Here is a 23,562-nt window from a genome sequence, read left to right as displayed (position 1 = left end):
TCAACCCCTCCTTTCTCCCAAAGTAGACTAGCGCCAAAGTCAGCGCAGCCATCAGTTTCCCCTGGAAGGATGAGCTCATGACCCGCCAATGGGGGAGGTTCTGCCCCGGAAGCGGTGGCAGATTGCGTGATCGGAGGCTTCCCTCCAGTTCAATCGTGGAGGGGCAAGTTGGAGGGTGGATGGGAATGAGAGAGGGGGAGAGATACGGGATAGAGAGAGTCTTCCCGAATTCGGGGTTGTTGTCCATTACTATATTTATCCTCTCTTTCATCTCCTCTCTTTCCACCACTCTTTTCTTACTCCTTCTCACCACTCTCATATCCTCTCTCCTCACATCACTCTCTTATCTACCTCTAACGTCTTCCCCTTCCCCCTCAACCTTTCACAATGGCTCAGGATCGTGCTCCTCCGTAAGTTCAGCTGCTACTTACCCTTCAGTGGTTTACTACAAGTGCATGCGATTCTAACCAAGTCTCCCCAATAAGTCTTCGTCTCGGCTCCGAGGCCCCCAACTTCGAGGCTGACTCCTCCAACGGCCCCATCACCTTCCACGACTTCATCGGCGACAGCTGGGCCATCCTCTTCTCCCACCCCGTGAGTGATTCGAGTTGGGGACTACATCGGAATCAGACCCCAACTGACCAACGGGTCCGTCGAAACAGGATGACTTTACCCCCATCTGCACCACTGAGCTTGGTGCCTTTGCTAAGCTCGAGCCCGAGTTCACTGCTCGCGGTGTCAAGCTGATCGGCCTGAGCGCCAACGGCACCGAGTCCCACCACGCCTGGATCAAGGACATTGACGAGGTCACCGGCTCCAAGCTCAAGTTCCCCATCATCTCCGACCCCGAGCGCAAGGTTGCCTACCTGTACGACATGGTCGACTACCAGGACACCACCAACGTTGACTCCAAGGGTATGTCTGGGATTCTCTCCGAGCTTTGATCGGTGGTGGGGGGCCCTCACTAATACAACGCAGGTCAAGCTCTCACCATCCGCTCCGTCTTCATCATCGACCCCAAGAAGAAGATCCGTCTCATCATGACCTACCCCGCCTCCACCGGCCGTAACACCGCCGAGGTCCTCCGTGTCGTCGATGCTCTTCAGACCACCGACAAGCACGGCGTCACCTGCCCCATCAACTGGACCCCCGGTGATGACGTTGTCATCCCTCCCCCCGTCTCCACCGAGGATGCCCAGAAGAAGTTCAGCGACATCCGCGTCGTCAAGCCGTAGGTTCCCTCTGATTCCCTAGCTCGGAAAGACCTGATTGTACTGACTTGTGGGAACAGTTACCTTCGTTTCACCAACCTGAACAACCTGAAGCAGTAGATTCGAGAATATCGGTGGTCTCGTAAATTGGAAGGTCAGTTTCGCAGTGACATTGTTTCGATTACGAGGCTGGTGGTCCTGGAAAAAGGGAAGGCAGATATGATACGAAAGTTATGAAAAAATATGACATAATACTTTGATACCTGATGGCACCGCACCGAGATGATGCCGACTGAAGTTTGCCAGGAGTAGTTCCATTTGGCTGCATGATGTTGGTCTTCATGCAGGAACCCAGCTTGGCCAACAGGATGTGCTGGCTGGCGGTGGTGTTCCTGCATGCTGTAGGTTTCTGGGACGAGCTGCCAGTCCCCGCACACAACGGATGGGGAACTCGGAGCCATGGTTTGTCGTCTGGGTCCATCCCGGTGGCGATTGACCCTGTCACAAGTGACCACCCAGTCCTGGGTGGTCAGGTCAGCTTGGGTAGCTCATTTCTCAGTTTCGGACCTCTCGTGTTTTGTAGAGCGAGCCAGCTGGCCTGCACTCAGCATTTCTCGTAACTGGTTATTCCACCCCATCTTGGATGGGGGCTGAAGGCGTTGCTTCGAGTGGGATCAGTTGAGTAACCATCGGCGGCCAATCGCTGAGCTGGAGCCGCATTGTGGGACTGGCGGGTTCGTGAAAGTGGACTGACTTCTGCAGGTGCCTAGGTGGGGAGTGAGTGAGTGAGCGAGTGTAATGAATGAGAAAGGGGAAATTGAGAGACTACACGAAGTTTACTGCAGATCAAGCAGATAAGCATCTACCCAAACAGACAAATTGACTTTTGGTTGTGTGCCTGGACCGTAGCTAAACTGACCGCCTTCCTTCCTCGTTCAATTCCTCTTCTCTCTTTCTCCTTTTCCTTTTCCCCCCACCCTTGATTCTTTCTTGCGTTCTTGATTCGCACTCTCCCTCTTGCAATTCTTCCTATCATTGAATTCCCTGTGTTGTGCGCTGGGGTGATCTTCCTTGCACTTGGAATTAACTGTGTTAGTGATTAAACTGCAGCTGAAATACAATAGTCTTTGGTTCCGTTATCCTCCGCAGCGGGGACAGTCACCGATCGATTTCACCTTTCCGCGCCCGCCTTTCCCTTAACTTGGGTTAACACCCCCTGATCATCCCTACTCTAGGCCTCTCCGGTCGCACTGCCCCCCCCCCAGTCCCGTTTAGACATCGAAGATCACCCGACCGCTCTCCCACCAACGTTGCTGTCAAATTTTCCCACTAGGGTCTGTGCTGTTGTGGCACGCAAGGGTGGTGGCGCCTAACCCTCTCCTACCATTGTGATGACCCTCGGTCGCCTCGACTCTTTCCCTTCCTCTTGTTGAAACCCCCAAATCCCGGAAAAGCAGTTCCTGACCGTGGGTGATACAACCGGGCGGCACTTTCTTCTGCCGCACCGCGCGAAGAGTTACGAATCGACGCAGTTCCACCGGATAATAATTTCGATCAGAAGGCGAGTTCCTCGATATTTCCCCGCCGATTGAAAGTCGACGACCGTCGCGAATACCCTCGAAATGATGTCCCGAAGCCAATCGAGTCTGGGCTTCCTGGATACAGGCAGAGACGATCCCTCCGCGACGGGAATCTCGCCTCGACATCAGCAGACGCAGACGCAACCGCAATCACAACCGCAGCCTCAGCTTCAGCCGCAAGCCTCCAACTCGGGTCCGATCAATTTGTCAGGGCTGGTATGCAACGTCCGTCGGACCACCGGCCGGGAACCGCACCCTCTCGTGGGAGCAACGACAACAATCCTGGGCGATAAGCTATACGTGTTCGGAGGCCGGGTGCTCTCGAAGAGTAGGCCGCAGTTGACGTCGGACATATACGAGCTGGACTTGATCCGGCGTCACTGGACCAAGATCGAAGCGACCGGCGACGTCCCCCGCCCCCGCTATTTTCACAGTGTCTGCGCCCTCGGCGACCACAAGCTGGTGTGCTATGGCGGCATGTCGCCTGCCCTGAATGCCTCCAAGGACGCTTCTACCGCGAGCGGCGGGGCTGGGGCCCCGGATGCTCAGCCGGAAGTCGTGGTCATGTCGGATATTCACATCTTCGACGTGCCTACCCGGACCTGGACCCGGGTCCCGGCTATCGATTCTCCCCAGGGTCGGTATGCGCACTGTGCTACGATTCTGCCGTCCAGCGCCCATTTCACCTCAGCCACCGCGCCTCTGTCGGCTATACATCATAATCCGGCATCATCGAACCCGCACCAGGGCACGATCGGGGTGGATATCGATGGGTTTGGGGGCGCCGAGATGGTCGTGGTGGGAGGACAGGATAGCTCCAATCACTATATCGAGCAGATCAGCGTCTTCAACCTTCGGAGCTTGAAGTGGATGAGCACTAGCACGCTTGGTCGCAGCTGCGGCGCTTATCGCAGTGTGGTTGCTCCGCTGCTGGGCATGAGTGTCTCTGAGATCGGTTCCGCGGCCGAGAATCAAGACGCGCAGGAGCCTATCGCAGACTCCCAGGTGGAAGGATGTCCCATGCTTATATACTCGAATTATAACTTCTTGGATGTGAAGTTGGAGCTTCAAGTACGCCTGCCTGACGGTCGCTTGGTCGAGAAGCCTATGCAAAGCCAGGCGTCGCCCCCAGGGTTGAGGTTCCCCAATGGGGGCGTGATCAACGGACACTTCGTTGTAAGCGGTACCTATTTGACCTCCTCGAAGCAAGAATATGCCCTTTGGGCACTGGACCTGAAGACACTCACGTGGGGCCGCATCGACGCTGGCGGCTCGGTTTTCGGTCAGGGTAGTTGGAACCGCGGAGTACTTTGGTCGAGAAGAAACACCTTTGTCATTCTGGGACACCGGAAACGCAGCTTGGTAGAGGATTATAATCACCGGCGTATCAATTTCTCGCATGTGTGCATGGTCGAGTTGGAAGCATTTGGTCTCTATAACAATGCGTGCCGAACAACGCCCACCTCGGGCTACATCTCCTATAGTGCGCCGTCTGTGCCGGCCTCTCTCCAGTCGAAGCTCACCAAATTGACCTCTGGTGGACGACCGTTCTCTGCTGCATCGGACGAGCTCGGTCGTCTCGCCCACTCGCTACCCGAGATGGCTGATATGGAGCTCCAAGCCGTGGGCGGGGAGCGTATCCCCGTCAACTCCCGGATTCTGACGCGCAGATGGGGTCCCTACTTTATCCAGCTACTCCGCGAATCCTGCGATGCGGGAGTCTCCGACCCTGCTACGCTTCGTCCCGCTGTTGCCATGTACCCCAGCCGCAACTCCAGCATCACCATTACTCCCTCGATCGGCCAGAACAGCAACTACTCCAATGCTAGTACGCTTGTCAGTAACCGCTCCGTCACTTCCCGTTCCTTATTAGCGAACCTTGAGACACCTTCTGCGCATTCTCTATCGCCTACCGCTCGTCCCCGTGTACTCTACCTACCTCACACCTATCTCACCCTCCAAGTCCTTGTCTACTACTTCTACACATCCTCCCTGCCCGCCGTCGGCTCTTCCCTTTGCACTCCCCAAATCCTCTGCTCCCTCCTTCAACTTGCGCGCCCCTACCAAGTCGATGGCCTCCTCGAAGCGACAGTCGAACGTCTCCACCAAATGCTTGACGGCCGCAACGCCGCGGCCGTCTTCAATGCGGCCGCCATGGCTGCAGGAGGAGGTCGCGGGACCGGTTTCGCCAGCGGACTCGGTGGTACCCTGGAAACCCTCAACGGCGCCCACGCGGCCGCCACCGCTGCCGCGCAAGACCCCTCCGCGCTAACGACGACGACCACCAACACCACCGGCACCACACAGCCCTCCTCCGCAGCCCAAAGCCACCTCACCTCCGACTCCTCCGACACCGAACACGGCACCACCGCCTCGGCGGCGCTCTCCACGGCCAGCAGCGCCAGCGGCGCCGGACCCTCCTCCACCTCGCGCGGCATCCCCCTCCGCATCAATACCAACATCTTCAGCCGCCGCCAACGCCACAGCGACCGCGAGCGCGCCCGCGAACGGGAACGGGAACGCGAACGCGAACGCGAGATCGAGCTCGAACGCGAACGGGACCGCGAAGACTCCATCAGCAACGCCAGCACTGCCACCTCCGCCTCCGCCTCCACGAACACCAGCTTCGACCAGTCCGACTCCGAATACGGCGGCGGCGGGGACTCTAGCCGCATCCGCTCCTCGTCGCACCACCGTCGCAACACGGACGCCGAGCTCCGTCCCGAGCGCGAGATCTGGACCGGCGACCTCAGCAGCGTCATCGGGCTGCAGAAGCGCGGTCTGCGCGGGCTCATGGAGGGTCGCCGGCTGCGCGAGCGCACGGCTAACCCGAACAATAACGGGGTGAAATCTGGTAGTGCGGCGGTCAGTCTGAATGGGAACGGCAATGGGGTTGAGTAACTGCGAGAAGATATAGATAATTTAGCCAGGCGATGATCCAGTTAAGCGAGCGAGCAATCGAGCGAGCGAGAGAGATGAAGGGGAGAGAAGGAAGGATTGATTTGCTTTCGAGTATATATTGCATCTATCTACATTTAGGATGAGCTAGGGGTTTGTGGATAGGAAAGGGATTGATTGAAGTGGGTAGTAATGAGGAATGATGCATGACAAGAATAGAGACTATGTTCTTGTTTGAACTGACAGCATTTCTTAGCATCGCTCACTATTAAACCATTTGGTGATGCCTCTATTTTGGGGTTGCGAAGGTGGAATCGAGGATTCCTTGTACGGCGCTAGAAGTAACAAGTAGAGGTCGCTCATTGCTACCTGGTGCCCGTCCAACATACACAGATACATACACGCATACACAAATAATAATCCTCGTGTTCGTCTTTCCTTTCCTACGCCATACGTAACATACCACTGTAAAAGCAAAAAGGGAAAACACTCGTCCATGAAACCCCAACTAAGGCTAAACCCTGGAATGGACATTACATCGTTGACTAGACAGCACCCACGCTTCCCAGAATTGCCGCTGGTCGTGGCGCACGCTGACGCCCGTATCGCCCAGGTCTTCGGACGTGTAGGTGCGCAGTTTCTCGAGGGTCGCGCTCGTGAAGGTGCGGCGCGTGCTGCCGCGTTGCGCGAAGGAGAGGACGTCCACGTTTAGGACGGCTTCGCGCGGGGGTGCAGATTGCACGACGACGGCGAGGGTTGGTGTTTGCGGGCTGTCTGTGCCGTTACCGGTGCCATTGCCATTCGGAGGAGGGGGATGGTGAGGATGGTGGTAATGATGATGATGATGGTGGTGGTGGTGGTGGTGGTGGTGGTGGTGGTGGCCGTAGGCGTCCAAGTGGCTCGTGTAACCGATCTCCCGGAGATCGAGGCGCTCGAGGAGGTCCATCTCGTCGTGGAGCAGGGCGAGGATGTCGCGCCAGCGTCCGCCCGGGCGGAGGTAGATGCTGGCCAGTCGGAGGTCTCGCAACGGTCGCCGATGGCGGCGGATGAGCGCAATCACCTCATCTGCGCCTAGACGCCAGCCCTGGATGCTCAGCGTGCGGAGCTGCTTCCATTGCTGACGATGGAAGACGTTCTCGAGCGGCAAGTCGACCGGCGCATTGGCTGGGAAGCCTAGATGGATGGCTGTCAGGTTCTTGGCGGCCAGGAAAAAGTCGTAAAAGACGTTGGATAAGGTCTCCATGCGCGTGGACAGATCCATCGTAGATGAAAACGTGATATCTAAGCTCGTCAATCGAGCGCCCAGGGCGGAGAGGCTAGTTGATGGGGCTTGTAACAGTTTCACGGTCGCCTCCGGGCTGATCTGCGGCCCAACGAATCTGACCGCGTTACAATTGGAGTCCAGAAGAGAGATGCTCAAATTGGTGACGGCTCTGGTACATGCCGTTTCCCAATCCAGACTGGTTGTTCCTCCCAATGACGAGTGTTCGTGGATCCAGTCCAGCATCTGCTCATCCGCCTCATCCTGTAACCGCAGCAACTTGACTTGCTGCAGGGATGTGAATGCCGTAATCGCGCGGCGCAGGTACAGCAGATCGTGATTCGCTTCGACGATACGTTTCTGATCGGAAAGGCGACGTCTATGGATCGAGGATAGAGGGAGATTGTCTGCATTGGCCGTCTCTAGGATTTTGGGCCAGCCTAGGCGGTTATCAGCTTTTCCCAGCACACATTGATGACAGGTCTTCAGAGACGGTACCGCTTCCTTGGTAGAAGGGTCGCACCATGTACGTAAAATTTCTGACATGGCACGCTCGCTGCATGCTCAGAAGATCCTCCAGCCTCCGAAATCCCTCCGAAGAGAACCGGAGCACAAAGCGAGGGAATTTCTGCGGCGTGCCGATGCGCATGAACCTTCGACAGACGAGTCGAAACCGGTCCAACTCTGACTTCTCACCGTATACATGGGGCGATCGGGCATTCAGCGGAATGGGAGAGCCGTGCAGACTCGTCGGAGAGGGCTCGAGCGAGAGATATTCGAACCCCAGAAGGAACGAAAGAATGTGTTGAATGAGCTCGTCCGCCAAGTCATCAATATGCCGCGGTTGGTCCATGTTTGTCGCACAGCGAAGCAGCAGCGTGATCGGCTGCCTGGGCCACTCGCACCAACATGGAATCCCAAGTCAGATCTAGGGCAGAGATTGCGAAATGAAGTGGCACTGAGCTCACGGGAATTCAACAAGATTAAGGATATGTAAAGGGGGGCGGTGATCGTTTTAATAAAGGAGGAGAAACAGGCGTCACAGATAGAATAAGCAAAAAGAGCGAAGGAGACGGATGACAGCAGCGAAACTTAATGTTCGGAAGAGAAAAAGAAATGAGAAGGAGAAAAATCCCTGAAGCAGAAAAAAAACAAGAGTGACGAAAAGGAAGGACGAAAGTGATACATCCCCTCTTCCAGTTGGAGGCACACACATAGTCTTTCTTCTCTGTCATCTGCAGACGATGACGGCGGGCCACAGCCAGCGCGCGTGCAGCAGCAGCAGGTTGAACGTGTCTGACCAGACATTGAGAGCGTCCCACCGCAAGCTCATTTCCTCTAGCCCGTCCGGTGGTCATTATCACATCCAGAGCCTGCAGAAGCCCCGGGCGGATCAGACGACTCAATGGTAGCCGACCGGGGGGGAGATCGGAGTCACATGATCGTCAGTGCATGCGGTTATCCAGCGCGAACCTGCAGGAAAGCAGGTCGAGGAGCGGGAGGAGGAGGAGGATTGGCAAGGAGGGGACGAAGGAAAGGGGGTGTAATGATGCGACAGCAAGGGTCAAATACGTGCAGACGCCCAGCTGCAAGGAAACCCCGCCGAGGAGAAGTAGCAAGTCATGGTGGCCTGTCGTTGCAAGCCTTCGTCGTCCCTGCGGCTTGACCACGTCGCGGACGGTTCAGATAGACCAGGGGGGTGATGGTTGCAGTGAGGGAGGTATGAATGATTGGGGGGGGGGGAGTTGCTGTCAAGAATAAGATGCAGACTTGAAGAAGAGAAGTGGATCGCGAAGTTGGGAGACTGGCCAACAATGGCATTGCCCGTTCGGGTTGACTAGCAGTAGCTCCATCGCGTGGATTGTTAACTTGGTCGAATCTTCTGTAGGCTTGCAGCATTTTGGCGAAGGAGGGAGGAGGAGGGGAAAGGATCACCGGCACTTAAGCAACACTTAAAACGCCGTAGTCCCGTAGTCCAGTAGTCCCCGAGCCCCAGGCGCAAGCCCAAAACACTGCGACGATCCGCTGGTTGGTTGTCGCTGTTTCCTTCCCTCGATCTGTGTTGGCGTCGCCAGGCAAGCAAGTCCAGAAACCAAGAAACTAAGCAAATAGCAGGATCAGAGGTGAGTGCACAGAATCAAACAGCACTAGCACTATATACAGTACATGGGGTCGAGATCTGAGACGGTCTAGAAATTACACCACCAGGGCGAAAGGATCCCTTCACACCTGCTATCCCCCCACCATCTATCTGGACCTGTTGAGCTCGGTCCGGACTAGACAGTTAATTAGAGATACGCCAGATCTCATGCTGTCCAATCGTTCCCTGCGATGGCCGACCATCTAGACCCCCATCTTGTTGCTGTCGTCGTCGTCGAATAGACCGGACGATTGGCTCAGATCACCACTAAATTCCCGCATCGAGATCGCGCATCTCGGGTACTTTTGCGCCAATCATTCAGTTCAAAGCCTTCTCCATCCGTCGTCGCCTAATATCCGTGCTGCTTATCTTGGATGCAAAGTCCTCCGCATCATCAGGGGGCACCTCTGTCGTATGCAGGACGTCAACCTCGAACACGGCCAAAGGCGCCCATCCTTTCTTCGTGCGTGCATCATTGACGGCAGCACCGCCCGATCGAGTCTCCTTCGAGACTACAAGGGCGCCGATGTTTTCATCGGTGATGGTAGGGCCAAATGGATCCTTTATCTCCACCAACCTGAAAACCAGATCTGGCCGTATTCTCATTAGGATGTACTTTCCATTGGCACCAGGCTTCAAGTCCTCTTCAAGCTGAGGTTTACTGCTTCCGGAGCCACGAAAATCCATGATTGCTGTCAGGAAGGCGCCCGTGCTGTGACAGCGATCCTCCCAGCTTTCCAGATACTCGGGATATTTCTTCTTTACCAACAGTTCGTCCCCGGTGACCCCCACGATGAGCGTTCGTTCTCGCCCCTCAGCATCTTCCACGGGCTGCAGGACCAATGCTGTCGCGGTCAGTAGTAATTTGTGTCCAATGTGAAAATGGTCGAATGTCCCCCCTACAGCGACTGCATAGGGCGCAGTTGCTTCGTCCTTATCGGACAGGGTCACGAGGGATACTGACGGTTGCCAGTGAGGTGCATCTGAGATGGCATGTAATGAACTTGAATCGGAATGTTTGGAACCGGCTACCGGAGAATATAAGCTACTGAAGGCTGCAGCCAGGTCCTGCCCTGACTGGTTATCAGGGTAGTAAATCGAGTTCCATGGTCGTGCTGACTGAGCCAGGGTCCGCAAGTCGACGATCGGGCCATCGCGCGGCACTGCAGGCCTATCTTCCACGCTTCGAGACACTTCGTAGTCGAGGAGTACGACTCGTGCATCAATACCTCCGGGCATATCCAACTCAATCTTGTGTTCGATACATACAATCCCAATCAATCGATAGATGCGCTCTAGGATAGACTGCAGGCTTGCAAACGCTCTGGTGCGGGGCTGACAGGAAGGGGCGAGCAAACCCGGGAGGGAGAGCGCAACATCGAGAATAGCCACGCGATCGGTTCCGTTTAGCTTGAGATGTAGCGTAGAGCAAACAGTTGACAGGATAGCCTCATATGCGAACCTGAATTGGTCGAAATCAGCCGCTGGTGGAGGTGGCAGCAGCAGCAGGGCCGAGGGCTGGTTGGGAGCCATAATGTTCTCTTATGCGGGGAATAGCTTGTCAGTAGCTGATTATGTCAAGGAATGCTAAGGGATGCTGATTGTCTATGGGATTTGCGCTGATCAACGAACAAGAGAGAAGCATGCAGACAGTAACTCTGAGTGAGTAGTAGCGCAAACGAAGACGACAGACAACTTCCTGCTGGCGAGCAGGGTAGGAAACTAGATAGTAAGTAGTAGTATCAGTAGAGTAAGAATAAATGACGGCCGGCCGAAGAGGGATTCCCCGCGATTGGCTGACTCAGCTTGCATGGACTCCCCGTGACTTCCTCTTGTCTCTCCCAACTCCTCCTTCCCTTCTCCCCCTTCGCTTCACTACCTTTTTTTTTTTTTTTTTTTTACGTTCGTTACAGGCCTGCTCTTTTCAGCCGGGCAAATAAATCTGAACTCGTATGAGCTGCAGAATGTTTCTGTGAATCTCTCCGCGTCCTTGTTCCCCGACCTAGAGCGTGCACTGTCTCTGGTACAGTCGGAGCTCCTAGCGCCCTCCTCAACTCCCCCTCCCCAGCTAATCGTCGCAAGCTGATTACCACTGTCAACAACTGTGAACCTCCACTTCTCGCTTGGGAGGAGCTTCAATTGGGACTGGCTATATCGCTTTGATTAAACCGCAGCTCGGGTTACTCCGAATCAGCTCTCGCTATGTCAAATCCAGCCCAACCCTTCGACCCTCGACGGGCGACAACGTACGGGCGCCCGGAGGAGCTGCATATCCCGTCGGGCGCCCCCAACCTGCAACGACAGTCCATGTCCCACGAGTTCGCGACGGGCGCCGAGAATCATGTTCCCTCAATCAATGTGCATCCTTCCGGCTCTCAACCCGTCCAGTTTGGCGGCGGCAACAGCGCTGCAGGCGGTCATCTTCCAGGAGCACTGCAGCCGGGCAACTCCAACCGTCCACCAGCCGTGTCCATGAACACAGCCCCTTCAGTGCTTCCAACCCTCTCTCAGTTGTCGACTCCGATGCAGCCTCCCGCGGCACCCTCGTCACAGCCGCAACAACAAGCGCAACAGCAACAAGCGCAGTCCGCAGTACAACAGTCAACAAATCCGCGGTCTAGCATGGCCAATTCTCATGGGCATTCAAGGTCCAGCCCGGCAGGCTTCGATCAGCCAAAATATAAACAGCCCGGCTCGTCGCCGGGTGCTTCGTACCCGCCGCAGACACCGCTAGGGGCCAAATACTCCCCCTTGGGCCTTGCTGACATTCGGCCAACCGGCGACCTCTTGAGCGACACCATGATGACCCCTGGAATGATGTCCTTCAACAATGGCGACAATCAGGTTCCTACCAACAGTAATTATATCGCCCCGTGGCCCATTTATGCGGTGGATTGGTGCAAGTGGCCGGTCCCTGGCAACTCCGGTTCCTTTGGCGGCAAGATCGCCTTGGGAAGTTACCTGGAGGACAATCATAACTACGTACGATGCTGGTTATCCGTCAGTGGTGTGAGATCCGATGCTAACATAACGGCAGATTCAAATTGTCGATACACACTGGACGGCCCCCGACCCCGATACGCCAGATGCAGCGGCCGGAGACATCAAGCTAGAGTATGTCAAGACTGCGGAAGCGACCCATTCATATCCCGTGACTCGGATTCTCTGGGAGCCGCCATCTTCGCAGAAACAATCTACAGACTTGCTGGCGACGTCTGGCGATCATCTGCGGTTGTGGTCGCTGCCTGCATCGCAGCCAGCGCTGGCTTCCAACACGATCACGCGGTCGAATAACCAGAACGCGCCAACCGCGAAGCTGCAACCCCTTGCTTTGCTTTCAAACTCGAAGTCTCCGGAACATACGGCCCCAATCACATCGCTGGACTGGAACACTATTTCCCCCAGCCTTATTATCACTTCTAGCATCGATACCACCTGCACGATCTGGGACATCCCCACACTCACGGCTAAGACACAGCTGATCGCGCACGACAAGGAGGTGTACGATGTACGGTTCTGCGCCAACAGCGTTGATGTCTTTGTCAGTTGCGGTGCCGATGGCAGCGTTCGCATGTTCGATCTCCGGAGCTTGGAGCACAGTACCATCATCTACGAGCCCACGGAGAAGAACGAGAAACGTAAGGCTTCCCACGCTCACAACTTTAAGCATTACGCTAACCAGCGCGAATCTTCAGTCATGAGTCCCGGCAATGGTAGTCCCTCCGCGCCTGCACAGTCAGCATGGCCACCACCTCTATTACGCATTGCAGGTATGTAAACCTCTTCCCTATTCACTCCGACATGAGTGCTCACCGCCGCAGCGTCACCGCATGACTCGCACCTCTTGGCCACCTTTTCGCAAGACTCGAACATCGTCCGGGTCCTCGATGTGCGGCAGCCCGGGCAGGCTCTGCTGGAATTGAAAGGGCACGCCTCCTCCATCAACTCGGTGGAGTGGTCGCCCAATCGCCGTGGCGTGCTCGCCTCAGGTGCCGACGACTGCTTTGTTCTCCTTTGGGACTTAATCAATCAACACAACGCGGCGCCCGTTCCGCCGGGAGCACACCCACCGGGAGCAGCCCCGACCGCAACGCCAACGAGCGAGCGGGGGCCGGCCGCTGCCTGGCAGTGCGATTACGAGGTCTCGAACATCAGCTGGTCGCCGCAGGGCGGCACCACGGCGGCCGGGCATCCGCGCGACTGGCTAGGGGTTTGTGGCGGGCGGGGGCTCTGGGGAGTCGCTCTGTGAATAGCTCCATATATCTACTAGACTTTTGACAGATTGTCCACTTACACTTTGCTTGTTCTTTCTTTGTGTGTGTGTTTTCAGGCTATGACTTACCCCCTTGATGTTGTGATTTTTGGTACTGCTCTTCTTGGGACGCGGCCCTGGTGCATGAATGGCACGGAAGAAGCCCTGTATAGCGCGCGGACTCTCCAACCGCGGGGACGACCTCTGGTATATGGCATGGTACGAGTAAATGAATGAATGAACGAACAACCCACTTTCTTCCCTGCGTGTACTGCAGTGCATATATGCATGCTGCTATAGCATGCTGGTAGTATTCTGGTAGCTCAGCAGACCCTAGCCGGGTTTAAGTATCGAGAATCAGGAACTGATTTCCCGCTGGCACATTTTACGTATCAAATAAGAGAGGACTCAGATAAACTTTAATATTAGGAACATAGACATGAGATGTACAGTCAGACCCGTGACTGGTTCCGTGAGTTAACTACAAATAAGAAGACGCCCGCTAACCTCAATTCCGACCAGGGAAATAAATGTTTCAACCAAAAAGATACTGGACTGCAGAGCAGAGAAAGAGTCCAATGAAATCAATCAATCGCGTCGCTCGCCACTGCTCACGGCCGCAGGCCCAGACACAGTAACAGGCCCCTTGACGATGACCCTCTCCTCGACCCATCTTGCGAACTTCACGCTGGGAATATCCACTGCCCGCCAGAACAGGTCGCCTGCCCACAAGGCAATGGGCAGACAGATCATCCATCCCAGAAGGTACGCGACGCCCGCCTGGAAGTTCGTCTCGCGGCCGGTGAGGGCCCACAGTCGGGGCATGAGGGCGTAGCCCAGACCGTGAAGGATGGGGCCGTGCACAATGTAGAAGGCGAAGGAGATCTGGCCGAGGTATTGCGAGAGGCGGTTGGTGAAGAGGCGTTGGATCTGCGGGGAGTGGTTGATGCTGGCGACGATGAGGATGGCACCGATGGTTTGTGGGAATCGGTGCGGTTCAGGGTAGGTCTTCGGAGTGACCTTCCAGGTCCACATGTAGAAGGGGGTCCATTTGTAACCGGTGTTGGGAGTGGAACCTAGGTACAGGCCGATGATGAAGAGGGTGAGCCAAAGATGGCGAGAGGAGATGCGGCGGGTGGAGAGACGCGAAAGGACCGGGTAGTGGTACGAGTGGGATTTGGCGGGAAGAAAGCGGCGGAGTTGAGGTTTGGGAGGGTCGTCGATAATTGTGGTCGTGCTCGAGGTTGTACTGGCAGGAATAGGACGTTGTTCCCATGTGCCGTGAATGATGTCGGCCTCGGCGAGGAGCATGCCAGACAGAAAGAGCACGACATCCCAGCGGCCATATCGCATGCAGAACCAGACGAGTCCGCTGACAAGGCTGATGCGCACCGGAGTCGTGAGGCGGGAGGTGCCCAGGATGGTGAGAAACAAAACAATGGAACTGCGGAATTCGACGGGAATTGTCCACAGGTGCGGGTTGTAGTAATTGTAGTATAGAGACCAGTTGAAGGGGTCCAGGAGTTGAGCAATAGTCGAGTAGCCATCCCAAAATTGCTTGGTGAAAGAGCGCATGATGGGCGGGTGCTGTTCGTTGGTGCCCAGGATCGTGTGCCCCTCGACCAGGACGCGATGGGAGGGGTGGTAAGCCCCCAAGCGCACAGCCAGGAAGACCAGAGTAATTCCCACCAGTGACGGGATGTAGAGACGCAGGGCCCGTCGGAAGGTAGCCGAGGCGAGGGTTGTGAACGTTTGTTCCCAAGCGCGACTGCGAATCAGCTTGAGCGGCTTGTAGGAGAGGACGTAGCCGGAAATGACGAAGAAGATAGCCACCATGATATGACCCGAGACGAGCATGTGCAGAATCGGCAACTGCCAGAGCGCAAAGTTCTCTCCATTGAAGCCCCAGCCCAATGCGACTTTCCAAGTGTATGTGAATAGGAAGTGGAAGTTGAAGACGAGCAGGCAGGCCCAGCCGCGCAGTCCATCCAAGGCCGCGATGGCGTGCGGTTTATGAGCCGGTCGGGGCGCTCCTCCCATATAGTGTTGCAGATAACTTGGGGTGACGACTATGGCGACTCTAGTGCAGAAGGTCTCCGCAGCGGCGAGGAATTGATCGAAATACTCCTGAAAGCCATCATTGTACTTGTTGCTGCTGAAGGTGCTGCTCATGGATGTGTAACGACGTTCGCTTGCTTTGGAGGATGATTCAAGGTCGTGGAGGGGGATGTTGTGAACAGGGGGAGGCGAGGAGAGACCCTTGTCGGTCAACGACATGATGGGCGACGAAATTGGAGTCGAGATGGATGAGTTGAGATGAGTGGATTCAACGGTTGCGAGTCGTTATTCCGGCGAGTGGAGGAGGAGTGTGGGGGGAATTGACGCGCGGCTTCATGGGAGGAGGAGGAAAGAGGGAAGATGCAGCAAGAGGGACATGCTAGAGGGAAAGAGATGATCCACACATGAGTATAAGCACTTCAATTGAATAACTTTGAGTATAGAATACACGTACCTGAGATATGGGGGAGGGTGAAGCCACAATCGAGGAGAGAAGGAGAAGAGCAGGAGAAGAAGAAGCTGAAGAAGCGGAGAAAGAGAGAATGTCAAAGAGGAAGGCGGTGAGTGGGAACTGCCGCTTTGAGGACAGCTTAACAGCTAAGAAGTAACTTACTTGTAAGAAGGAACCACACTGGATCTGAATTTACACTTGATTAAGGTCTAGATAGTAGAATATGAATTGTTCCTATAGAGAGTATAACATTGCTTTCATTGTCGTAGTGGTGTTGGTGGTAGTGGTAATTGAGTCCTCCCTCAATCGACTCGCATCTCTCTCCCTCCCTCGAACTATACCTTAACTTTCCACTTCTCTCGCTTCCTTTTTCTTTCTCTTTTTCTCTTTATTCACCCTCACGCTGTCTGCTTCTCCAACCAACTCTCATTCTATCTCCTTCTCTATCTCTTTTCTCTGGTCGCACTTCTTAGAACTTTGACTTCGCTTCTTTCCAACCTGCAGATTCGAAAGCTGTCGTCCGCGCCTCCCTCCATGTCCGGGTTCGTCCTTCAACTTTCTTCAGCCTCTACTTCAGCTTCGTCCTTCGCGCCCTCTTCCATTGATTTGGGCCTAGATCGAACATAATCTATCTATACGTACTACTATCAGCTCTAGCGCTCTTATTGAATTCCGTGATACCCACTCTCCGATTTCTCTCTCCCGGCTCGCATACACAGACGCGCGCCCACCATGGATTTGCGCTCGATGCTGAACAGCGAAACCGCTGGCAATGCGAACAACCCTCCATCCGACCCTCAGCAGTCGCCATCGGCGCAATCTACGCGAAAGCCTTCCGATGCAGTCTACAGCCCGCGCGAACAAGTTCCTGCCGCGGCGCCCGCCTCCTCAGCATCCTATCCGGTCGGTGGTTTTCCCGGGGGCTCACTGCAACGAACTCATGTCTCTCCCGAACGCACTTCCTCCTACGGCTCGCTTCAATCTCCCTATCAATACCACCCCCCCGCTGGTCGCTCGGCTGGTGCACAATCTGCGCGGGGTCAGAGCCCACAACCTGCCCAATACGGCTCCTCGCGTGACTCCTCTTTCAATGCCCCTCAACAGCGCTCGCAATCCATTCAGTCGGTGCTATCCCACGACACGCCCATGACGCATCCATCCCATCCTAAGGAAAGCCCGTCGGCCGCAGGGATTGCGCCTGGCTACCCTTCTCAACAATTTTCACCCCCAGGACCCGGATCTCTGCCTGGCACGCCGCGCGGGTCGACTGCTGCCTACCCTCAGCCATCACCTTCCTCAGTTGCGCGGCCGCCCTCTTCCGGCCAAGAAGCGAGCTCGAACCGCGCCTCCAGTCCCTGGATCGGCCAGGAAGCGTCGATGCAAATGTCTCCCACCGCGATGCCTCGTCTGTCGCGTCCGCGAGACCAAACTCCTCGCCCCTACTCCGGTACTCATGAACGAGGCGGGTCTGAAGACAGCGTGAGCCCCAAGACAACGCGAGCTCCGAGCTATGCAGACTTGAGTGCACCCACCCAATCCACGCCTGACCAGAATGGAATGACTGTTGCGGACGCACACGTTAACTCCAGTCCGCACGAACCCCCGAAACGGAAGCGGCGTCGCTTTGATGTACCCCCGATTTATGCCATGCGCCCGGAGCGCACCAAGGGCCGTGGCCCGATCATTCCGAATCCCTTTCCTCCCATCCCCAAGCATGCCCGCGACAGCCCCGCCAATCCATGGTTGTTGCGCCAGCGGGCTGCCTCCGCCGCCCAAGGTCCTGCACACGCCGCCGCTGTACCCGTGTCCGTCAAAGCTCCGACCGATAGTTTGCCCAGCAAGCCGGCTGTTCCGCCGGCCTCGCGTGCGCCTCCAACCCCGGCGCCAGTCGAGTCTCAGAAGCCGGGCAGTTTGGGCCCATGGGAACCGTCTATCACCGGAGCGTTTCCCTACGAAGAGGTCACTAAGCTTGTTTGTGACTTTCTCTTCAGGCATGTCGTGGTCCGCAACGATGCCATCGCAGCTCCAGCGGGGGCTGCGGCAGCCGGACCTGCGCCCATCATCGAAGTTGAGGCCAAATTAGGGCAGCTCATTGATATGGACCGTGGAGATCGGGTCCAGCTGCCCATTTTGACCGAGACAGTCATCAACAAGCAATTTCCACGCTTCCGAACGGCGTTCGAAAGCAGCATGACGGTGGTACGTGACTCGTATCTTCGCGTGGCCATTGATATCAGTATTGACGTGAAAACCTAGGCCCAACATCGAGCGATGAACAATTTCCTCAACGAGGCAGTCAAAAGGTCCTTGGACCAAGCTGACCGCCCCCGCATCCCCATATCCTACGCCCATAAAAAGGAGCGCGACACCTTCTACGAAGTCTCTCCCCACGAACTCCCTCCAGTGATCCGCCAGAATTTGAATCCCCGCCATAAGCCCAAAGTCCGCGTGACCGTGGACCAACGCACCAACGAGGTCCTCGCCAAGATCGTCAAATGCCGCATCGCGGACCTGGACGTGCACAGCCCGCACACCTGTGTCGACTGGCGTATCAGCGTCAATCTGGAAATGAACTATGACGGCGACGTGAGCCAGCTTACTGTCATCGATCCGGCACGCGGTCACGGTGGAGATCGCAATAAAGATCGGATGAGTTACCGCCATCTGGCCTACCAGATTGATCTGACCCAGGTTGCTAAATCTGATGTACGTTCCCCGAATCCTGCATAACCGTCCAATCATTCCCAGCCGCCCCTTTCCTCTTTTCCTGCATAAATTTCACTTTACTAATCCCTAGTCACTCCAGTCCGCCAAAGGAGACTTCGAACACGAACTTGAGGTCGAAATCTCCGCCGCCGAAATCCGCCGCCAGGGCCAGATGGCCATGAACGGGGAGCCACATCAGTACGAGGACCTGGTCAAGGGGTTCCTGGATAATGTTCGCGTCTTAGCTCGTCAAGTACCGCCCTAGCCAGCCTTTCTCACTTTATCACTTTCTCTCCCCCAACTCCTTCGCCTCTTTCGTCTCAAGTTTCATTCAACATGCATATAATGAAATCTGTCACGCACACATTGGAATTCAGGGGACCTTTTGAGCGTCACAATGGCGATGGAGAGGACCCTCTTTTACCTTTTTATGGAAATGACCCGCGTGTGTTATTCTTACATCATCTCTTACTGTAGGTTTTTTTTTTCCCTTCTCTTCATCTGATGTATACCACTTGTATCATATATAGTATTTTTCTCCTTTCTACTTGTCTCTCTTCGCCTTTGATCCACCTTTTCTAGAATACTTACTGGCTTTTGTGTCAATATGAGAGAGATTGATAACTTGAATTATATGAGTTCAGGCGATGATTGTATCGGGTCTTAGCTGACCGCTTTTCGAGACTACCGTCAGAAACCTACATCATATAGTTCCACACCTTGGACTAAATTCAGAATCCTGGCCCTGTTGCGCTTAATCGTCCCTAAAGGCGATGTGATCTACTATTCCAGGAACACATAGAAGACAGAATCAAATGAAATGAAAAATGAGATAGATAATACACGTGATACAAAGTTAAGATGAGGTTGGGCGACGACGTTGTTGTAACCTAGAAGCGAGCAAAAAGCAGAAAGAGAATGTAAAAAGAAAATGGAGCAACAACACCCGATACTCTGAGATACCATGCTTGCAAATCAGTATGATGATTGAAAACAAAAAAGAATCAAAACAAATGAGGCGACCAGGCAGCCGTGGATGGTTGCAACCGATCCATTGCCCACCAATGCGAGCGAACAAATGAGAACAATAGGCCCCAAGGCAACAGAGATAGTGTTGTGTGTCTCAGGCGATGTGGCGCGGCTTTCTGGTTTGGGGTGTGGTCTATATCTCCTTCCATGTCTTTGTACTTGGATTTTGTGCCTTTGTTTTGTGGCGTGGGGTGGGTGGGGGGTTTGAGAACCGTGTAAAGTCGTTCAAGGGCTGGGCGTGCCCTCCTCGTAGCGTGGTCCGCCGTCATCGCCGTCGTAACCTGCACCAGGCGTTGCGGCTGCGCCGGCGGGGGTGGGCGCGTCGTAGGGACGACTGTGAGCGCCAGCGCCGTCGAAGGCGGCTGGGGTGGGTGCATCGTAGCCTCCTCGTTTCGAAGGTCCACCGGGTGTAGGTGCGTTGAAGGCGCCCGGCGTCGGGGCACTGTCTGCCCAGCCTCCGGGGGTAGGTGCCGACGCTCCAGGCGTGGGGGCACTGCCGTAGGCACCTGGAGTAGGGGCGGAGTAGTTGCCTCCTGGTGTTGGGGCATCGTAGCCTTTGTTGCCGTTGCTTGCGGAGGCTCCCCAGGCGGGGGTCCTGCCACCGCTGCCGGCACCGCCCCAAGCCGGAGTGCGCGAGCCGGCTGCGAAGGCGTCGAAGTCACTGTTGCCGGATCCGCCATAGGGCGTGCGCGCGCCAGCGTTCCAGGCGGGAGTGCGTGATCCAAAACCTCCACCTCCTCCGTAGGCGGTGCGGCTGCCATCGTAGGGATTGGAAGTGCGCGAGCCATCCTGCTTCCAGGCAGGCGTGCGCGAGCTGCTTACGCCACCCCATGCAGGAGCTGTAAAAGGTTGAATGGTTAGCGTGTGCTGGGAAAAATAATGTGGAGATTGACAATACTTACTACGAGCAGATGCAGCACCACCCCAGGCCGGCGTCCTCGAGGAATCGGCCATACCCATCGGTGTACGACCACCCTGCCATGCGGACTGAGGGGCACTAGAGGCGCCGTTGGGAATGCGTCCACCGCCCCGTCCACCACGGGACATGTCAATCGTTTGACCAGTGATAGGGTCTTTGACGACGAGGAGCTCCTTGTCAATCGTAACCAACTTGTTCTTGGTGTGCAATTCCACGCGAGCCTGCAAATCGGACGAGTCTTTGACAATACCCACCAGACCCTTGTAGGGCCCCTTGCGAACCTGGACGGTCTTGCCAATCAATCTGTCACGTCCAAAGCTCCGCTGGGGCGGCCCCATCATACCACCAGGGGCTCCGTTCCTCATCAGCGCCGGATTCATCTTCGTCAAATCGGGTCCGGTAGCTCGACCTCCCTTGGCCGACACAGTGACAACATTAGTCGTGCGCACCACCACAATACCAGAGTTCTCAGCTTGCGCCTTGTTGTGCAGGAACAGGAATGAACGGTAGATGTGGAGGATTACACCGTTGCGCTGTTCACCATACACTTCGCGCACCGTGTCTCCAAGGCGAATTTCGGCACCGTTGCGGTCGGTAGCCACTGCATCACGGCGCGGTGTGATCTTGTTCGTGACATGTGTAGGAAGAATGGTACGGATAGAACCATTCTGATCCAAGACTCGTAGTGACTCGCGATCAACCTTGACAATACAGGCGACAGTAGCAGCGCTGCGTATCTAGTTAGTCATAGTCTAAACAGGGTCCCAGGGGGTGAACTTACTCAAGTTGAACCAAGTCGTGTACGTCGAACATGCCGAGTTTACCATCCACACCAGTCTCGGCAGATAGTCGGAGATCCTTACTAAAGACCGTGATCTCCTGCATGCTCATATCGCTGAGCAGCGTGACTGTGTCGTCCTTCACTTGTACAACCATACCCAACTCGTCCACATATCTGCTGCCACCGATGACCTTGACATGGTCACCTTCTCTAAATCGCTTGCGGAGGGATTTGACCGGTGCTTCGATGGACTGTCCGGCCAATTCACCCTCCGTGACCAACAGAGTCACAATGTCACCGCGCGTAGAGGTTGTGCGTCCGATCAGCCCTTGCTGTTCACCCCGGAACACCTCAACTGGATCACCAGGGAGATACGAATCTTCCGCGGTCTGGTTCTTCAGTGTTTCAGCCAAAGAGGCCAGATCCAGGTTGGAGGTGCCATCTTCGGAACCCCGAGCGAACATGGTAACCTCTTCCAGGCGAGGGTTCACATTCTTGGTGATCAGGTGCTGAACCTTCATGTCCTTGATCAAGAAACCCTCCACATAAGTCTCGCCCAAATAACTCCAAGACTTTCCACCCAAGCCAGACGTTGCAGAGAGATACTTGGCGTGCTTCTTCTTGGCTTCAGCCTCACTGAAGGCACGCTGTGGGGGACGAGCTACTGCTGGGTTCATGCCAGGACGCTTCCGCTTAGGGTCGACAGCCGGAGCACCGATATCCTCGTTCAGACCGTAGTCCAAACGAGGAACCAGGCGCACCGTCACTGCCAGGCCATTAGTCTCGACCTCCTCGATCTGCGCCAGATCGCCCTGGTATTTTCCGCGCTTGATCCGAACCCAGCCACCAGGCATAAGCTCCTCCGACTTCTGCACGCGCAGAAGATCCGGCATTTCACGTACGGGCACCAGGATCATCTTAGTCCGGGGGTAGACGTTTGTCATATCCTGGAGTGCTTCCATAACATCAGCCTGCCGGCGTGCCTCGACGTAGATGTATCCAGCCATTGCTCCGCCGCGCTCGAAAGCGGACATGATCTTGACAGGGTTCCGAGACCCAGGTGGTCGCTCTTCAATGCGCTTCTGGATTGAGAACACCACCTCACGCTCCTTGCCAGCCTTGCAACGAACACCCCAAATACTGGGATCATCGACACTGGGGAGAAGCAGTCGCTTGGGCACAACAACGGCATCCGTGGCCGCAGCACGGTTCCGTCCGTAACGCTCCTTGAGCATCTGAGCCTGCTTCTCCGCATCCATGCTGGCCGCCAACTCGCGCTGACGGTCCAGCTGTCTGTGTCGCCGATCATCCGTTTCCACCCCGACAGGCAGTGTGTCCATATCATCGGGGTGCATTTCCCCGCCAAATTCCATCTCATCCTCCTCGTCTTCGGCCTCATCCTCATCCTCGTCAACACCGGCCTCGGTATCAACGAAAGAGAGAACACCACCTCTCCGTCTGCGCTTCGCGGGCCGTCTCTACATATCGGATGAAGCCTGTTAGCCATGCCATATCCTTTCACGCTAGAGAACAAAAAAATGCAATCGGCGCAACTTCAGAGTTACTCACGGGGTTCACATCGTCATCCTCATCTTCGTCTTCATCCTGGTCCTCATCCTCATCTCCTTCTTCCTCATCTTCGCCGTCCTCATCGTCGTTATCGTCCTCTTCGTCGTCGTCATCCGCATGACCTCGTCCTCTCACGTCATCCTCGCTGCCCGCGCGATGCCGTGCCGTCCTTCCAGTGTGTACATCAGCGTCATCGTCGTCGTCATCGTCCTCATCCCGACGGCGGTGAGTCGCCTGCGATTCCTAGTGTCAGCCACATCATCCACGCACAATGTACTAGCCTAGTACCAACCTTCACATCCTCGTTGTCTGAGTCTTCCGCCGGAGCGGGGTTGAAATCGTCATCCTCCTCCTCGGAGCCGAAGTCCTGATCTATAAGGTTGCGCGACATGTTGGGTGGGAAATCGTCTTTGGTTGTGAGAGATAAATGTGAATTGGGTTCACAGGATCCGAGAATAGTAGACCGTATCACGTTTCCGGAGTTTGTGAAAATGAAGAGTCGAACGTATATTGTTTGTGAAGACGGATCCCTGAACCGGAACGAGGTCGAGCAGTCTCACAGGTGGTCGGAGGATCTTGAAACAAGAATTCGCACAGATCTGTGCAACGCAGTACGCACCTATACTGCGGTAGATGCGATGCAAAGAATAACAATATATGAATCTGCCCAGAGCCGAAAGAAGGACAGCAGCAGGACCGCGCGAAGC

At 55.5% G+C, this 23,562-nt stretch overlaps 9 protein-coding genes across 9 annotated transcripts; 4 read left to right on the top strand and 5 right to left on the bottom strand.

Annotated features, from left to right (window-relative positions):
• Window positions 1-202: 202 nt before the first annotated feature.
• On the top strand, window positions 203-1,589 carry BO97DRAFT_383904 (peroxiredoxin). Its single transcript, XM_025693394.1, has 5 exons — window positions 203-410; window positions 486-594; window positions 663-915; window positions 979-1,231; window positions 1,292-1,589. The coding sequence occupies exons 1-5, from the start codon at window positions 388-390 to the stop codon at window positions 1,329-1,331; spliced, it is 678 nt and encodes a 225-aa protein (XP_025555141.1). The 5' UTR covers window positions 203-387; the 3' UTR covers window positions 1,332-1,589.
• BO97DRAFT_403173 (uncharacterized protein) lies at window positions 1,308-1,589 on the bottom strand. Its single transcript, XM_025694675.1, has one exon. The coding sequence runs from the start codon at window positions 1,552-1,554 to the stop codon at window positions 1,393-1,395; it is 162 nt and encodes a 53-aa protein (XP_025555142.1). The 5' UTR covers window positions 1,555-1,589; the 3' UTR covers window positions 1,308-1,392.
• Window positions 1,590-2,540: 951 nt separating this feature from the next.
• On the top strand, window positions 2,541-5,948 carry BO97DRAFT_178518 (putative regulatory protein Ral2). The gene has a single exon (XM_025690358.1). The coding sequence runs from the start codon at window positions 2,834-2,836 to the stop codon at window positions 5,690-5,692; it is 2,859 nt and encodes a 952-aa protein (XP_025555140.1). The 5' UTR covers window positions 2,541-2,833; the 3' UTR covers window positions 5,693-5,948.
• On the bottom strand, window positions 5,917-7,896 carry BO97DRAFT_178591 (F-box domain protein). The gene is made up of 2 exons (XM_025690359.1): window positions 7,449-7,896; window positions 5,917-7,390 (listed from the first exon to the last, which is right to left on the bottom strand). The coding sequence occupies exons 1-2, from the start codon at window positions 7,801-7,803 to the stop codon at window positions 6,204-6,206; spliced, it is 1,542 nt and encodes a 513-aa protein (XP_025555139.1). The 5' UTR covers window positions 7,804-7,896; the 3' UTR covers window positions 5,917-6,203.
• A 1,196-nt stretch (window positions 7,897-9,092) lies between these two features.
• Window positions 9,093-10,783, bottom strand: BO97DRAFT_403170 (putative pantetheine-phosphate adenylyltransferase). Its single transcript, XM_025694674.1, has one exon. The coding sequence runs from the start codon at window positions 10,621-10,623 to the stop codon at window positions 9,409-9,411; it is 1,215 nt and encodes a 404-aa protein (XP_025555138.1). The 5' UTR covers window positions 10,624-10,783; the 3' UTR covers window positions 9,093-9,408.
• Window positions 10,784-10,985: 202 nt separating this feature from the next.
• Window positions 10,986-13,585, top strand: BO97DRAFT_383894 (WD repeat protein). The gene is made up of 4 exons (XM_025693393.1): window positions 10,986-12,072; window positions 12,128-12,728; window positions 12,786-12,860; window positions 12,912-13,585. The coding sequence occupies exons 1-4, from the start codon at window positions 11,293-11,295 to the stop codon at window positions 13,337-13,339; spliced, it is 1,884 nt and encodes a 627-aa protein (XP_025555137.1). The 5' UTR covers window positions 10,986-11,292; the 3' UTR covers window positions 13,340-13,585.
• Window positions 13,586-13,784: 199 nt separating this feature from the next.
• BO97DRAFT_383891 (acyltransferase family protein) lies at window positions 13,785-15,870 on the bottom strand. Its single transcript, XM_025693392.1, has 2 exons — window positions 15,855-15,870; window positions 13,785-15,779 (listed from the first exon to the last, which is right to left on the bottom strand). Exon 2 carries the CDS (start codon window positions 15,617-15,619, stop codon window positions 13,931-13,933), a length of 1,689 nt encoding a protein of 562 aa, XP_025555136.1. The 5' UTR covers window positions 15,620-15,779; window positions 15,855-15,870; the 3' UTR covers window positions 13,785-13,930.
• A 390-nt stretch (window positions 15,871-16,260) lies between these two features.
• On the top strand, window positions 16,261-19,169 carry triA (putative mRNA capping nucleoside-triphosphatase). Its single transcript, XM_025698090.1, has 3 exons — window positions 16,261-18,050; window positions 18,108-18,557; window positions 18,658-19,169. Exons 1-3 carry the CDS (start codon window positions 16,584-16,586, stop codon window positions 18,820-18,822), a joined length of 2,082 nt encoding a protein of 693 aa, XP_025555135.1. The 5' UTR covers window positions 16,261-16,583; the 3' UTR covers window positions 18,823-19,169.
• A 633-nt stretch (window positions 19,170-19,802) lies between these two features.
• On the bottom strand, window positions 19,803-23,379 carry spt5 (transcription elongation factor spt5). Its single transcript, XM_025690357.1, has 5 exons — window positions 23,148-23,379; window positions 22,856-23,089; window positions 21,287-22,764; window positions 20,489-21,234; window positions 19,803-20,425 (listed from the first exon to the last, which is right to left on the bottom strand). Exons 1-5 carry the CDS (start codon window positions 23,244-23,246, stop codon window positions 19,812-19,814), a joined length of 3,171 nt encoding a protein of 1,056 aa, XP_025555134.1. The 5' UTR covers window positions 23,247-23,379; the 3' UTR covers window positions 19,803-19,811.
• Window positions 23,380-23,562: the final 183 nt, after the last annotated feature.

The sequence above is a fragment of the Aspergillus homomorphus genome (genome assembly GCF_003184865.1).
Source record: "Aspergillus homomorphus CBS 101889 unplaced genomic scaffold BO97scaffold_4, whole genome shotgun sequence".
Taxonomy (NCBI): domain Eukaryota; kingdom Fungi; phylum Ascomycota; class Eurotiomycetes; order Eurotiales; family Aspergillaceae; genus Aspergillus; species Aspergillus homomorphus.
This window is presented reverse-complemented; position numbering and strand designations above follow the sequence as displayed.

Bases quoted from the DNA above. Each gene is read 5' to 3' on its own strand.
- BO97DRAFT_403170 (XM_025694674.1), bottom strand. From the start codon at position 10,623: ATGGCTCCCAACCAGCCCTCGGCCCTGCTGCTGCTGCCACCTCCACCA.
- BO97DRAFT_383894 (XM_025693393.1), top strand. From the start codon at position 11,293: ATGTCAAATCCAGCCCAACCCTTCGACCCTCGACGGGCGACAACGTAC. The intron at 12,729-12,785 runs GTAAGGCTTCCC...GCGAATCTTCAG, and splicing joins CACGGAGAAGAACGAGAAAC to TCATGAGTCCCGGCAATGGT. The intron at 12,861-12,911 runs GTATGTAAACCT...TCACCGCCGCAG, and splicing joins ACCTCTATTACGCATTGCAG to CGTCACCGCATGACTCGCAC.
- BO97DRAFT_403173 (XM_025694675.1), bottom strand. From the start codon at position 1,554: ATGAAGACCAACATCATGCAGCCAAATGGAACTACTCCTGGCAAACTT.
- BO97DRAFT_383904 (XM_025693394.1), top strand. From the start codon at position 388: ATGGCTCAGGATCGTGCTCCTCC. The intron at 411-485 runs GTAAGTTCAGCT...CTCCCCAATAAG, and splicing joins GCTCAGGATCGTGCTCCTCC to TCTTCGTCTCGGCTCCGAGG. The intron at 1,232-1,291 runs GTAGGTTCCCTC...TTGTGGGAACAG, and splicing joins GACATCCGCGTCGTCAAGCC to TTACCTTCGTTTCACCAACC.
- BO97DRAFT_178518 (XM_025690358.1), top strand. From the start codon at position 2,834: ATGATGTCCCGAAGCCAATCGAGTCTGGGCTTCCTGGATACAGGCAGA.
- BO97DRAFT_178591 (XM_025690359.1), bottom strand. From the start codon at position 7,803: ATGGACCAACCGCGGCATATTGATGACTTGGCGGACGAGCTCATTCAA. The intron at 7,391-7,448 runs GTACCGTCTCTG...ATAACCGCCTAG, and splicing joins ACCCTTCTACCAAGGAAGCG to GCTGGCCCAAAATCCTAGAG.
- spt5 (XM_025690357.1), bottom strand. From the start codon at position 23,246: ATGTCGCGCAACCTTATAGATCAGGACTTCGGCTCCGAGGAGGAGGAT. The intron at 23,090-23,147 runs GTTGGTACTAGG...TAGGAATCGCAG, and splicing joins CAGACAACGAGGATGTGAAG to GCGACTCACCGCCGTCGGGA. The intron at 20,426-20,488 runs GTAAGTATTGTC...AACCTTTTACAG, and splicing joins TGGTGCTGCATCTGCTCGTA to CTCCTGCATGGGGTGGCGTA.
- triA (XM_025698090.1), top strand. From the start codon at position 16,584: ATGGATTTGCGCTCGATGCTGAACAGCGAAACCGCTGGCAATGCGAAC. The intron at 18,051-18,107 runs GTACGTGACTCG...GTGAAAACCTAG, and splicing joins TCGAAAGCAGCATGACGGTG to GCCCAACATCGAGCGATGAA. The intron at 18,558-18,657 runs GTACGTTCCCCG...TAGTCACTCCAG, and splicing joins CCCAGGTTGCTAAATCTGAT to TCCGCCAAAGGAGACTTCGA.
- BO97DRAFT_383891 (XM_025693392.1), bottom strand. From the start codon at position 15,619: ATGTCGTTGACCGACAAGGGTCTCTCCTCGCCTCCCCCTGTTCACAAC.